Genomic DNA, 13,416 nt, shown 5'->3' on the forward strand with positions numbered 1-13,416 from the left:
GTGATTAAAAACATAATATTAAGAGTGAGAGTGACTGATGACCTGAAATAACTGAAATGACCTCTCAGTGACTTAAGATAAGATTGGTAAAAAAATATATAACTACAATCAAGAATTGCATTTTATTTTCCTGTGTGCCCACCCAGCAATAAGGACTGTCTTAGTCAGTCACGAACCTTATGTTTGTGCCTCCTCACCCTCACCCCTTCCAACAATGTCAAGATTCACTCACTGGCATATTCTCCTGATTTCTGCATGGGCCTATTAGGTCCAGGACAAATTGTGTTTATTTTTCAAAATTTTCTTCCAGAATGTTTTGAGGCAAATCACACAAGCCTTCTAATCTGTCCTTACCTGCTATTTGTACAGGTTTAAAATGACTACAATGAGGTCTGGCTAGGTCCTTAGTCAATTAAAAATTCATTTCTCACACTTCATAGATAGTAAATTGGAAAAATCTGAAACACATAAAAATTTCTCATTAACACCAGCATAAACAGAAATTTTAATTACCTCAGCAGCACTGATTACAGAATATTTTGCTGAATGGAGCGCTGGTACCTGGTCAGTCATGCCATTTTCCCTGAAAGAATGGTCCCACACTGCTCTGCATAATTTTATCAGCATGCTTTGAGGTATCAAGTTCAAATGCTTATGTGGAATTAAGTTGGTTCTGCTATTAACAGCTATAGGAACAAAGAGAGGATTTGGAGATGTCACATTTCTTAATTGATTTTTAAAACAACTTTATCGAGGTATATTAGGTGTAATTAATTATGAGCTGTATAAAGTGATTGCTTTTGAAATATGTATGCACCTTTGAAGCCATCGCCACAAATGAGATAGTAAGTTCTGTCACATCAGAAGTTGCCTAATGCCCTTCGTAACCTATTGCTCTCCATCCTGTCCCTTGGCATTTTCCAGAATTTTATATAAATGATATCATACAATCAATATTTTTGGCTTTTTTCATTCAAAATATTTCTGAGGTTCATCCATACTGTAGATGTATCAATAGTTTATTTCTTGTTATTTCTAAGTAATATTATTTTATTTTTATTTTTTAAAGAGAGAGAGAAACCTCAATGTGTGGTTGCCTCTCAGGTGCTTCCCACCAGCCCCACCCCAAGGACCCGGCCCACAACTCAGGCATGTGCCCTGTCTGGGAATCCAACTGGTGACCCTCTGGTTAGTGGACCAGCGCTCAATCCACTGAGCCACACCAGCCAGGGCCTAAGTAATATTCTATTATATGAATATACTATAGTTCATTCTCTTATTGATGAATATCTAGGATGTTTCGAGTTTATAGCTACTACAAATGAAGCTCCTAAAAACAGCTTTATGTTTTTGTGTAAATCGATGTATGTTTGTATTTCTCTTTGATAAATACCAAGAACAGATAGCTGGGATGTATGATGGGTGTATATTTAACTTTTTGAAGAAATTACCAAACTGTTTTCCAAAGTGGTTGTACCATTTTACATTCCTACCAACAATACACAAAGTTCCAGTTGCTCAGTATCCTTGCCAACACCTTAAGCCATTCTGAAGGGTATGTAGTTGGGTCTCATTATGGTTTTAATTTGCATTTCCCTAATGATGCTGAGCACCTTTTCTCCTGTGTGTTGGCCATTTTCCTTTGTGAAAATTTTGTTTAAATCTTTTGCTCATTCTTAATTGGGTTGTTTATATTATGTTGAAGTATGAGCTGTTTTTTAAAAATTTCTATTGATTGACTTTAGAGAGAGAAAGGAAGGGAGGGAGATAGAGAGAAAAGAGGAAGAGAGATAATGTTAATTTGTCGTTCCATTTATTTATGCATTCACTGATTGCTTCTTGTATGTGCCCTGACCAGAGACGGAGCCCACAAACTTGGCATACTAGGACGCCAACTGAGCTATCTGGCCAGGGCTGCGAGTTCTCCATACATATATTCTGGATATAACAGCAAGACCATTCTTGATGAATTATATATATATTTTTTATCTTAGGATGTCTTTATTTCACTTTTATTACTGAAAGATATTTTCACTGGATGTAGAATGCTGGGCTGGTAAATTCTTTTAGTCCTTTTAAGATGTGACTCTGTTGTCTTGTGGCCTTCATAATTTCTCTTGCTAAATTCATGGATATTTGTAACATTCTCTAGCATGTAATGTGCTTTTTTTTCTCCAGCTGCTTTAAAAAATGTTTAGTTATCTTTAGACTTTAAAAGTTTGATTATTATGTGTTGAGGGATTTTTCCTTTGAGTTTATTCTTTATTTAGTTTACTCATCATATTGAATCTGTAAATGTTTGTCTTCTATTAAATTTGAGGAGGTTTTTGGTCATTTTTGCCAAAAATATTTTTTCTGTTCCAATCTCTTCTTTCCTTATGGGAATCTAAAAATTATACTATGTTAGATCTTTAGATGTTATCTAAAGGTATCTACCACTCAGATACCTTTTTAAAAATCTTTTATCTTTTTACTTGATAGGTTGGATAATTGTTACTGTTCTATCTCCAGTTTTACCTTTATCATTTCTACTCAGACAGTGAGTCCATCTGGTGAGTTCTTCCCCTTCAGATACTGTATTTTTCTACTCAATAATTTTCAGTTGGTTCCTTTTTCTGTTTCCCACCTCTCTCTTGAGAATTGTATCGTTTCATTCAGTTCAAATGTGTTTTCCCCGACCTTATGAAGCATAGATATCATTTGGTGAATTGTTTTTTTCCCTTAAGAATTGTTCCTATTTTCCTGGTTGTGTGTATGTTGAGAGATTTTGAATTATATCCTGGACATTGTAAATGTTACATGTTATAGACTCTGGGTCCTTCTGTAAGCTTTTGAAGAATTTGAGACTCATCACATTTTCTATCATTATATTAATTAAACACACACATGCATACATTTCTGTGTGACTTTTGGAATTGTAACAAGAGTCAGCAATAATTCACTGACTTGCCTAATTCCTTTATCAGTTTAGGATTCCTCTCCCCTCTTCCCCACAACCCCTCGATTTACTCAATTCCACTTAATGAAAGGAAGAAAAAGTGTTCCTTTTTAGGTTAGCCTACTAAGCAGTGCTTTCTTCAGTTCACTTCTGATCTCACCTGGAAAATCAAAAGCTTTCCTCAGAGACGTGTTTGAACATTTCTCTTCCAGGCAGACTTAACCAGATAGCCTGCTCGATCGTCTTCTACTTTTTCTTTTGCCTTTCTCACTCATATTTCTTTTTAAATTCCATGTTCAATTTAATTAAACTTCAAGTGTACAGAATTACACTTAAACCACACAGTATTAATCAGACTCACTGACTTCTTGCCCACACCTAAGCCCTGCTTACCTTTCCAGTTCCCTAGGAGTGCACCGCCCCCGCCCAGCACCCCCGCTGCAACCTCTGGTGCATCTGTTGCTCACAGGCTTCTGCTAGCGCCCTCCACGGGTGTTCTTCCCAGATTGTTTTCTTCTGACTAACGGAGAATCTCAGCATTCTTCCATTTTTATCAAAGCTATTACCATTTTTAATTTATAACAGAATCATATTTGGGTTTTGAACATGTGCTAAAATTAAATTATTGATGAAATCCTCAGTGCTTATCATGGTTCATGGTAAAAACTAACTGCCGTAAACTTTTTCATAGTTATGCAATTCCTTTAATTATGTAAACAGAGACTGCAGCTCTTCAATATTTACACTAGAGTTGTGTTTCAATACTTTACAATTGAGTATTACATACCAGATATACTCTGAGAAGGGAATATCATTTTTAAATTGTGTTATTCAGAGAGAAAGAAAATTATTTCTATTGGAGTCCTTGCTTCAGGCAGCAGCTATGGGCCCCCTTCAGAGAGTCTGGAAGGGACATGAGCTGTTGTCTTTGCCACCTGTGGAAAAGTCCCGGCAGTTTGGGCATGTCTGGATATATTCAACTGAAAATTCCACTCCATATTATGAGAACTGGTAAGCCTATAGAAAGATACGCTTGAAAGATATTCTTTTAGTAATATCTTGCAAAAGAGGTTTGTTCTGCCATTTGTTATCCTTATTAGATGGCTCAGAGGAGCCATTTCAAAAGAGCTTTAGAAATTCATAGGAAGAACTATGCTGCTGAGGTATTTTTAGAAAAAATATGATAAACTAATATTCAATTAAACAATTACTAATAATGCCCCGCAGGTCCTAATGATGTTAGTTCTGAAATGCCCATGACATATCCAACACTACGCAGCCCCGAAAGGAGCCGTGATGCAGCCGGAGGATCACTGAGGAGCGCTCATGGTCTGAGGGGGGAACTGCGGGACTCGGGACCCCCTGGAGCTTTGGGCGCTGCTGCAGGGGCTGCCTGGGGGGCTTACTGAACACAACAGAAACTACAAATGTAACTACAAATGCACAAGGTGAAACAGATGTGAACCTCTCACACTTGAAATGTATGTGGTATTTCAAAACTTTGAAATTTATATGAAATATTAGTCTGACAAAGAAATGTTAAGGTTCCAAAATACACCTACGAGGAAACAGCTATCACAAGCTGCTAGCAAAATGTTCATTTTGCTTTTCAATACAGTACAAGCTAAGAAAATGACCTAATACTTCACTCAGGCTGTTGCCTTCTTTTAGACCTTCCGGATCACACAGGAGTGGCTGTGCCATTAGCAACTAGTGACCCTGAGGCTGGTATAGAAATAATAGTTTGTAGGTGCGAGGGGAGTCCTGGGTGGAACATGGGGACAATCGTCTTCAGTCACAGTTCCACGCAAGAGGGAAAAGCAATAGCGCTGTGTGGGGGGACTTTGCTATGGCTAAGGAGGAAACACACAGGCTACCATGAGATTTTAAAGCATATAATCAGCTGTTAAACAGCTTCTGCTACTGGGGAAGAAAGGAGTGTCATCGTTACCAAGTACACTGTCATTAGACACCTAGTGAGATGTCCTCATCTATGCATCAATAATTTCCTGGTCTTTTTTTTTAAATCATGACCTGTAGAAAGTAAAACCTATAGTAAGAGAAAGCATTTGCAAATCCACAGCACTCTGAGAAACCACTGAGCCCGAACACTTGTTTTACGGAGGAACCCTCACGGAAACCTAGCAGTGCTCAGAAAATACATAGACGTGCTAATACCCAGTGAGAGTTTCCTAAATGGTTCACCTTCATTGTAGTTCTAAGGTCTATCCTGATGTTTCCTCAACCAGTATTCAGGCCTGATCTTCACAGGCCTTGGAGGCAGCAGTGCCTCAGCCCCGTGCCCATTAAATGCCAGCTCTTCTGCTCATCGGCCCCGTTCTTCTCCAGCAGACCAGCTAAGGTATCTTCCTTCACGGGCTCTCATCAGGCTCACCTACTCAATACATCCAAAATTTAGGCTAACATTTTTTTCAGTGTATCCTCTATTCATGGAATTCTCACTGCTCCAAGGTCCCTGCTGAGCCTCGTAATCCTATACGAGGATATATTGCTGGAGTCCCTAACATTCCTGCGCACTGCACTTTTCACTGTCACTTCTTACTAAGCCTTGCTCAGGAGGGGCGGCCGACTCACTGCACCCTCCAGCCACTCGCTGACTGTTCTGTCACAACCCTCCACTGGTGGAGACCCTGATGCTCTGCAAGGTATCGGGTCCCATCCCCTTACCATTTGCTTGACTTAGGGGCTCTCCATGATCAGTCCCCATCCACCCCGCTCTCTCTACCGTCCCCTTCCCCACCCCCTGCCAGCATTACTTCTAACAGTTCCCTTTCTTTTAGCTTGGTGGCTTAGACTCACACCCCTTTCTCCAGACCCAAATGCTACTGTGCATGTGAAAACACTTTATAAACTGGAGCACATCTCACAAATGTTGCTATTGCGCATTCTGCAAAGCCTAGTTACCTAAGTTACTTCTTTAAGCCTCCCCAGACTCGTTTATCTCATGGAACCACAATTTAGGCCATTTATAGTGTTTTATGGTAAAAATACATATGCCTCCTGACCCCAGAAATTTTAATGGAGCATTTCACCTATTTTCATCTCAAGATCTGATGCAAATACTAAATTAGCACTTAATTCATGAGCCTGTGTTTGATATACGGTGATTTCAATTCAGTCATGTTGTGTATCATCCCTAATTATGATCCATCACTTCAGAGATGGTTGTACAGACAGACAACACAGGAAAATCAACGATGGATTACATAAATCGGGCTTTAGTGTCCAGGACAAAAATAAAAGCAGCCTTTTTTTTTCAGGGCCTCTGCTACATTAAAAAAATTTTTCTGGATCCTCTGAGATATTTTTTTTCTGGACTCAAAAATTTCATTCAAGGAGTTGACAAATGTTACTGGAAAGCAAATTGTGCAGAATCTGGCTTTCCTTCATTGTTCTGCTCCTTTTCACTTTGAAATTTGTGTGACTGCCAATCCACCATAATCCCTTCTTTATCCTGTACAAGTTCTAGGTTCAGTAACTTAGTTGAGAATAGCTAGCCTGGTTGCATGTCAGGATAAAGTGAGAATATCCACCTAAGTTACAACTGCAGAGAAAATGGAATTAAAACTGGAAAGATAGACAAAGTCAGTTAAAGATTTGTCGTAAGCTGCACAGCAAAGGAGACAACCGAATGAAAAGGCAACCTAAAGAATGGGGTAAGATTCTGCAAACCATGTATGTATCTCATAAGGAGTTAATAATCCAAGTTATATAAGGAGCTCCTGCCACTTAATAGCAAAACACTCAAAGGCATGGTTTAAAAATGGAAAAAGGACTTGAAAAGACATTTTTCTAAAGAAAACATCCAAGCCGGGGCTGGTTTAGTTCAGTGGATTGAGCATGGGCCTGCAAACCCAAGAACTGCTGGGTCAATTCCCAGTCAGGGCACATGACTCGGTTGCAGGCCAGGTCTGCAGTAGGAGGCGCATGAGAGGCAGCTACACATTGATGTTTCTCTCTGTCTCTTTCTCCCTCCCTTCCTCTCTCTCTAAAAATAAATAAAAGCTTAAAAAAACATACAAGTGGCCAACAAGTATATGAGAAGATATCCAACATCACTCATCATTATGGAAATACAAATCAAAACCACAGTGAGATGTCACTTCAACTTGTTGGGATGGCTGTCAACAAAACAAGATAATTGTTGGTGAGGATGTGGAGAAATCAGAACCCTTGTGGACCGTTGATGGGAATGTAAAATGGTGCTGCCACTGTGGAAAACAATATGGAGGTCTTTCAAACATTAAAAAATAATTAAAATCAAGATCTTAAAAGACTTATCTGTTCTTCTATGCTCACCACAGCATTGTTCACAGTAGCTAAGATACGAAACAACCTAAACATCTATCAATGGATAAATAGATAAATAAAATACATATAATAGAATATTACCTCGCCTTCCTGGCTGATGTAGCTCAGTGGATTGAGCACAGGCCTGCGAACCAGAGGATCACGGTTCGATTCCCAGTCAGGGCACATGCCTGGGTTGCAGGCTGGTTCCCTGCAGGCAACTCCCAGCAGGGGATGTACGAAAGGCAACCATACATTGATGTTTCTTTCCCTCTCCTTCCCCTCTAAAGATAAATAAATAAATAAAATCTTTAAAAAAAAAGAATATTACCTCGCCTTAAAAATGACAAAAATCTACCCTGGCTGGTGTGGCTCAGTGGATTGAGTGCCAGCCTATGAACCAAAGTATTGCTGGTTGGATTCCCAGTCAGGGCACAGGCCTGGGTTGTGGGCCAGGTCCCCAGTAGCCAGGGCACTCAAGAGGCAACCACACATTGATGTTTTTCTCCCTCTCTTTCTTTCTCCCTTCCCCTCTCTAAAAATAAATAAAATCTTGGAAAAAATCCTGCCATATGCAACAACATGGATGAAACTGCAAGAACATTATGTTAGATTAAATATCCCAGTCACAGGGCAAGATTCCATTTATTTGAAGTATCTAAAATAGTCAAACTCACAGAAACAGAAAGTAGAATGGCAGCAGCCAGGAAGTGTGGGGTGGGCAGGACAGGGTTGCATTTCTATGGGTGTGAAGTTTCGGTCATGTAAGACGGGCACATTTCTGAGGTTTGCCATGCACGTGGTCAACATTGTGCCTCTAGTAGACAACACCATATAATGCACTTACATCTCGTGTCATGTGTTCTTACCACATGTGATTTTTCAACAGATTTTGTTGCATGTCTTTTAAGTTATGGATTGTTTTTATGTTGAATCCTTTGGTAGTGAGGGAAGGGTGTCATAACCTTTTTGTGTCTTTGTGAGCCTCTCAAGTGGGGTTGCCAGATTTAGCAAAAAATGTGTGTATATATATATTATACATAAACACATATGTATGTATATATGTACATGTAATATACATATATATTGGAACATATACTGAAAGCATGTTGGTTGTTTAGCTGAAGTTTAACTGGGTCCTGTATTTTACCTGGCAACCTTACTCTAAGGGTCTGAATCCAGCCTTGCTGAGAGAGGTTAAGGAACTAGTATGAGGCCCAGCAGTGAGAGCAAAAGTCAGGTATTTGACCGGGAGTCCAGGCCCTTTACCCTCATGGGAAGACATCTAAACCCAGGTTGCTCTTCTTTGAAAAAGGTCAAAGACAGGAGAAGTGTATGTTCCTTTGAGGGGATCTTTTAAGAGAGGCCTCATGAATAGGAACAACCATGAACAGTCTGAACTCTGTTTTACCGCTATTAATAAGTGGGCAGGGGGAGTAGGAGAGAAGGAGGTGGGAAGAGGGCGGCGGGGAACAGAGTCCACAGCAACACTAGAGTCTGCTCTCTGTCCTGGTTTGAATCATTCCCTCTCCCAACACGGTGGACCAAGGTCTGGCACATCATCTCCTGCTGTAGATGGTTTCCGTGCAGAAATGAACAGCAAGGCCACCCACAGTCCAGTGAGGTCCCCTTTGTGCATTTTCACTGCTCAGGTACAAATGCTCTTTTTCTAATCCAGCTGCCCAGGTGGCTGCCTTTAGACTGCAGGAGTCCGCATTCTTAAATTGCCAGGTGTTGCAGAACGCAGACTTCCACAGCTGGCTGCCCCCTTTCTGATGTCTTCATGCTGATATAGAACCAGGAAGTAGGTGCAGGTGACCACGTGGCAATGAACAAGAGACATGAACAAGGCACAGAAGAGGGGCAGGGAATATGACCACAGCTGCCTTCCTTGTTTATCAGATTACAATCTCCCACAGAAATAGAAATTGAATTTACTCCCTCCCATACTGGAAAAGCAGGTCACTGCTAAGATACGTAGTGACCTCTCTGCAAGTAAGCAGTTGAAAAATGGAATCATTTTTCTGAAGATTATGGAATAACAGCCATTTTGACCCTAGCCATGCCACAGAGCAGAACTAAATATATTTGGAGGAAACTAAATGAGACTTCAGCAATCTGGGTTTAAAACTGCTTGGTTCATTAAAAGAATGTACAAGTATGTGTGGCTTTTAAAGTTTCCTTCTTTTGAAATTATATACATTCTCCCAGGACTGGTAGCTGATCGGGTGGTGAAAAAAATTGACAATGAAAGAAGAGCTAACTAGTTGCAAAGTTGCGATACCGTGTTTTTTGTCCTGAAAAATGCTGTTATGTCCTGACTCAACAACGATACATCCAAAGAGGGTTCTGGCTCCTTCCTCTGCTCCCTTCCCCACTGTGACTCCCTGGAGCCTTACATGGCCAACAGCTGGTGCCCTCAGCTGGAGTGTAACCAATACCATTGCTTCCCTGTTGTAGAAATCAGAACTTGAAGTTTTGGTAAAGAAAAGAAAGAAAAGTATTCATTTTCTGCTCTAATCTATTATAGTCTATAATGATATTTTATTTTCTAAAAGTTTAAAAAGTAAACTGTGAAATACTGTCAAATAATTAACAGAACACTCAATGTTTACAAAGATTCATGGAAAGAACTAACAAAGAAAGCCAATGAATTCAGTTTACATTTTAAACTATTTAATAGAGGTATTTGTTGTACATGTGGTTTTAGTTTAACATAAACACAACATTTCTGTCTGAAAACACTTAACCTGAGTTGGAAACAGAATCCGAACTGAAGAAATTTTAATTCAAAAAAATAATTCTCTTCAAAACACTAGCAATGACTGATTCCCAGCTGAGAGGGTTTCCCGGAGCATCAGGGCTCAGCCCCAGGACAGGAATGAGGGAAAACTCCCTGCAGGTGGAAAGCTCTGCTGAAGTCGAAGAGCTGCACCTGCGGGCCCTTGGTCAGCACAAGCTTCCTCAAACAGCCGCGGAAGGGGGTCTGGCTGCTCAGGCAGTTCTGCTTTACATCAGCTGTGTAGGAAAGAGGAGAAGTTTTGCTTGATGTTGTGGAATGACATAAACAGAACAGTAAGTACAAACCTCAACTGGTTTCTACATCAAAATTAGAATAATATTCTTCCACATATGTGGCTTCTGTGATAAGTCAATGAAAACCGTTAATATGTAAGAATTTTAAGTCATAGTTGTGACTTAAAAAGTCATAAGGTGTGTTTACTTTATCATTTGTAATAGTTCCTTGAGACATCTGAAAATGCGTAATCTAACCCAAATGTTCACCCGCCCCAAAATGACTCCACACAGTGGGAGTCATGTGAGATGACTCCTGTCGGGGAGTCATCCAGTTCACTCGGCATCATCTCCAAAGTCCTCGGAGTCCTACCTAATGCTCAGTTTACATATGCACATTACTTTCATTTTCCAAGAATTCCCTGGTATTGGAATAGAGCCTTTCTAAGTGGTAAAGGATTTGTCACCCAAACCATGCATTTTTCTTCATCCTTATTCTATAACCTGAGACTGTCCCCAGAGTGACAATGTCCCTTGAAGGTGAATGGGCAGAGCAGACACCCATACGTACCAGGATAGCCGCCAACATAAATGGGGTTGTTGGTGTCCACCGAGGTGGACTGGACGTGCGGACTTTCTGCACGAACGGCGTCCCCGTCGACGATCAGCACCACGCGGTGTTTGCTTTTGTTGGCTTGCAGAGAGTGCCACTTCCCGTCACAGAGACTGTTGGTAGCTTTGGGCTCGAACGCGGCCGTTATCCTACCCGCACCATTGTTAACATGAAACAGGAGCTAAACAAACAACAGACACAAGCAAATATCTTAGTGAATGTTCCCATATTAAAACAATTCAGTCCATTGATGTAATGTACTTGAAATGGATAAAATCCCAGCATTTTGCTAAAAGGGAAAAGAAACTATTTTAAAAAACATAAAAAAATACCTGTTTTTGAAAATAGCCTCTTAAATGATTCAAATGTTATCTTATCCCTGAAATTCCAGATAGGGCAAGTGGCCACCTCCATGGGAGCAAGACTGAGCCACTATCCCAGCAATGCACCCTCAAACCAATCCCCCCTTTTCAGGATGCCAGGAGCTGATGGGTTTACTGAGGGTGTCATTTCATAGCAGTTGCTACGGAGCACTGACGGACTCCCTTCTGACATGATGCTGTACCACAGTGAACGATAACACAACAGATCCAAGACGTGCAAGAGAAGGCAGGGAAGATTAGTAAGTAGACTGTCTTAAGGTTCTTATATGTGAAACTACTCAGTACTACTTCAAAACAGACTGTGGCAAATTAAAGACGCATATTATAAACCCTTGGGCAACCACTAAAAAGATTTAAAAGAACAATAAATAATAAGCCATAGTAGTGATAAAATACACAGCATGTCAGACACTGCATGTTTTTGCAACCATTACACTTCTGATAACACGTTTCAGATGTCACCTAAAAATGTGCAAGTGGGTACACCATTTTTCAAAATTCTTTTGGAGTACAGACGAGGAAAAAAGTTGGCTACATGCCACAGGAAGAGAGGCAGCAACATGATGTAGAGGCAGTTTCGTTTCGACAGGGAGATGAAGTGAGTGGGAAGAGCTGAAGGGAGAGAGAGCAATGAGTTTGTTACAGTCTCCTCATCCTCACTCTAGGATCTCCTAGGGACCAAAAACCATGAGTGGGGCACGCAGGAAATAGTAGAAACAAGCTATAAGTTTGGGGAAATCTAGAACTTAGAGACTCGTTCCTGGCCTTTCATGGGGCAGTAGCTCAAGAAAAATCAAGTGCCTTAGTCCCATAGCAGCATCAGTTGACCACAGTGCAACAGAAATGGCGGCAGAGAGGGTCAGGGAGAGGGAGAACCCAAGAGACCACTGCCCTGCTGCCCCATGTCTTACAAATTCCCAACTTCTCACATGACCCTCTGGGATACGGACGGTGGCTGAAGAAGAAGAGGCAGCAGTGCCCATGATAGTTGGGGTGGGAAACCTGATCTGCAGAGGGCGTTGACCAAATCTCCAGGAGCAGTCCCAACGCTGGCAATGCAGAAACCTCGGACTGCTCTTTACAACCAGCCAGGGGCAGCTGGCCACGTGCACAAAAGACACAGGCTGAGCCAGAGGATCCGGCAAGTCAGGCTAGGCCTCGTCTGCCATCAGGACACAGCCCACAGAGAAGAGAAACGGCAATTAAGACTCGTTCCCCCAAATCTTGCAAACAGGGTGCACTCAGATGCACCCATAGAGGAGAGGAAGGAGAACCAAGTGCAACTCTGAAGGAGGAAGTTTTACAGCAGAAGAGACTAAATATAAATACTATTAATCGTTGAGTTCATTTAGTTCCCAGCACAAGGACTGGAGCCTGAGAAGCAATAGTGGAATAGTTACAGAAAAAGTTGTGCTTTAAAAAAATTAAACTGCGCTACATCCATCTCATGGAATATGCTGTGCTGAAAAGAAATGAATTATTCGTACACATAACCACCCGGATGAACCAACAGGAAATGAGGCTCCGTTGAAAAGACAATCTCGGGAGGACACACATTGCATGATTTCATTTGTATAACACTCCTGGCGAGACTAACAATCAGAGAGATGGAGAGCCTATTAGTGACTGCCAGGGGTTAGGCTGCAGACGGAGGAAGTCAGAGGGAGTAGCTCTGGGGAGACTTGCATTAATGGTAGAATTAAGTGTCTTGACTGTGATGGGGGTTACATGAAGCTACACATAGGGTAAAATTGTGTAGAGCTTACACACATGTACATGTACAAAAGGCATAACTTAGTTCCATGGACTTGAGGTTGTACGAGCATTATGCAAGATGCTGCCACTGGAGGAGCCTAGGTGAAGTGTGCAAGACGACCTCTCTGTACGCTCCACTGCGACGTTCTATGAATCTATAATTATTTCCAAATACATTTAGGAAATATGGTGCATCAATTTGGCAACTTAGTTTCAGATTATTCAGGAAAAGAAGCTCTTTGTATTGTGATCACAGTTTTGCTTTCAATTCAATTTCAAAATTATAAAACAAGTTATTTAGAAGCATTTTAGGATTATCTATGTTTTAATGTTAACTGAATCTTTTCCCCCTTCCATTAAAATTGATAGTTGGAAGCATAGGTCTAGGCATTTCTGCCGTG

At 40.9% G+C, this 13,416-nt stretch overlaps 1 protein-coding gene and 1 long non-coding RNA gene across 3 annotated transcripts in view; one reads left to right on the forward strand and one right to left on the reverse strand.

Moving 5' to 3' along the window:
• Positions 1-3,801: 3,801 nt before the first annotated feature.
• LOC118989999 (uncharacterized) lies at positions 3,802-7,139 on the forward strand. The gene is made up of 3 exons (XR_005067147.1): positions 3,802-3,949; positions 4,166-4,419; positions 6,965-7,139. It is a non-coding gene; the product is annotated as an uncharacterized LOC118989999 (long non-coding RNA).
• Positions 7,140-9,914: 2,775 nt separating this feature from the next.
• LAMA1 (laminin subunit alpha 1) overlaps positions 9,915-13,416 on the reverse strand; it is a 152,566-nt gene continuing 149,064 nt past the window's right edge. For both annotated transcript variants that reach the window (XM_037050331.1, XM_037050330.1), the window contains exons 62-63: positions 10,836-11,058; positions 9,915-10,267 (exon numbers count right to left, since the gene is read on the reverse strand). In XM_037050331.1, the coding sequence (XP_036906226.1) occupies positions 10,107-10,267; positions 10,836-11,058 (384 nt within the window). In that variant the 3' untranslated portion in view covers positions 9,915-10,106. The remainder of the gene's footprint in view (positions 10,268-10,835; positions 11,059-13,416) is intronic.

The sequence above is a fragment of the Sturnira hondurensis genome, unplaced genomic scaffold (genome assembly GCF_014824575.4).
Source record: "Sturnira hondurensis isolate 20B ecotype Veracruz unplaced genomic scaffold, ASM1482457v3 Scaffold0006713, whole genome shotgun sequence".
NCBI lineage: Eukaryota > Metazoa > Chordata > Mammalia > Chiroptera > Phyllostomidae > Sturnira > Sturnira hondurensis.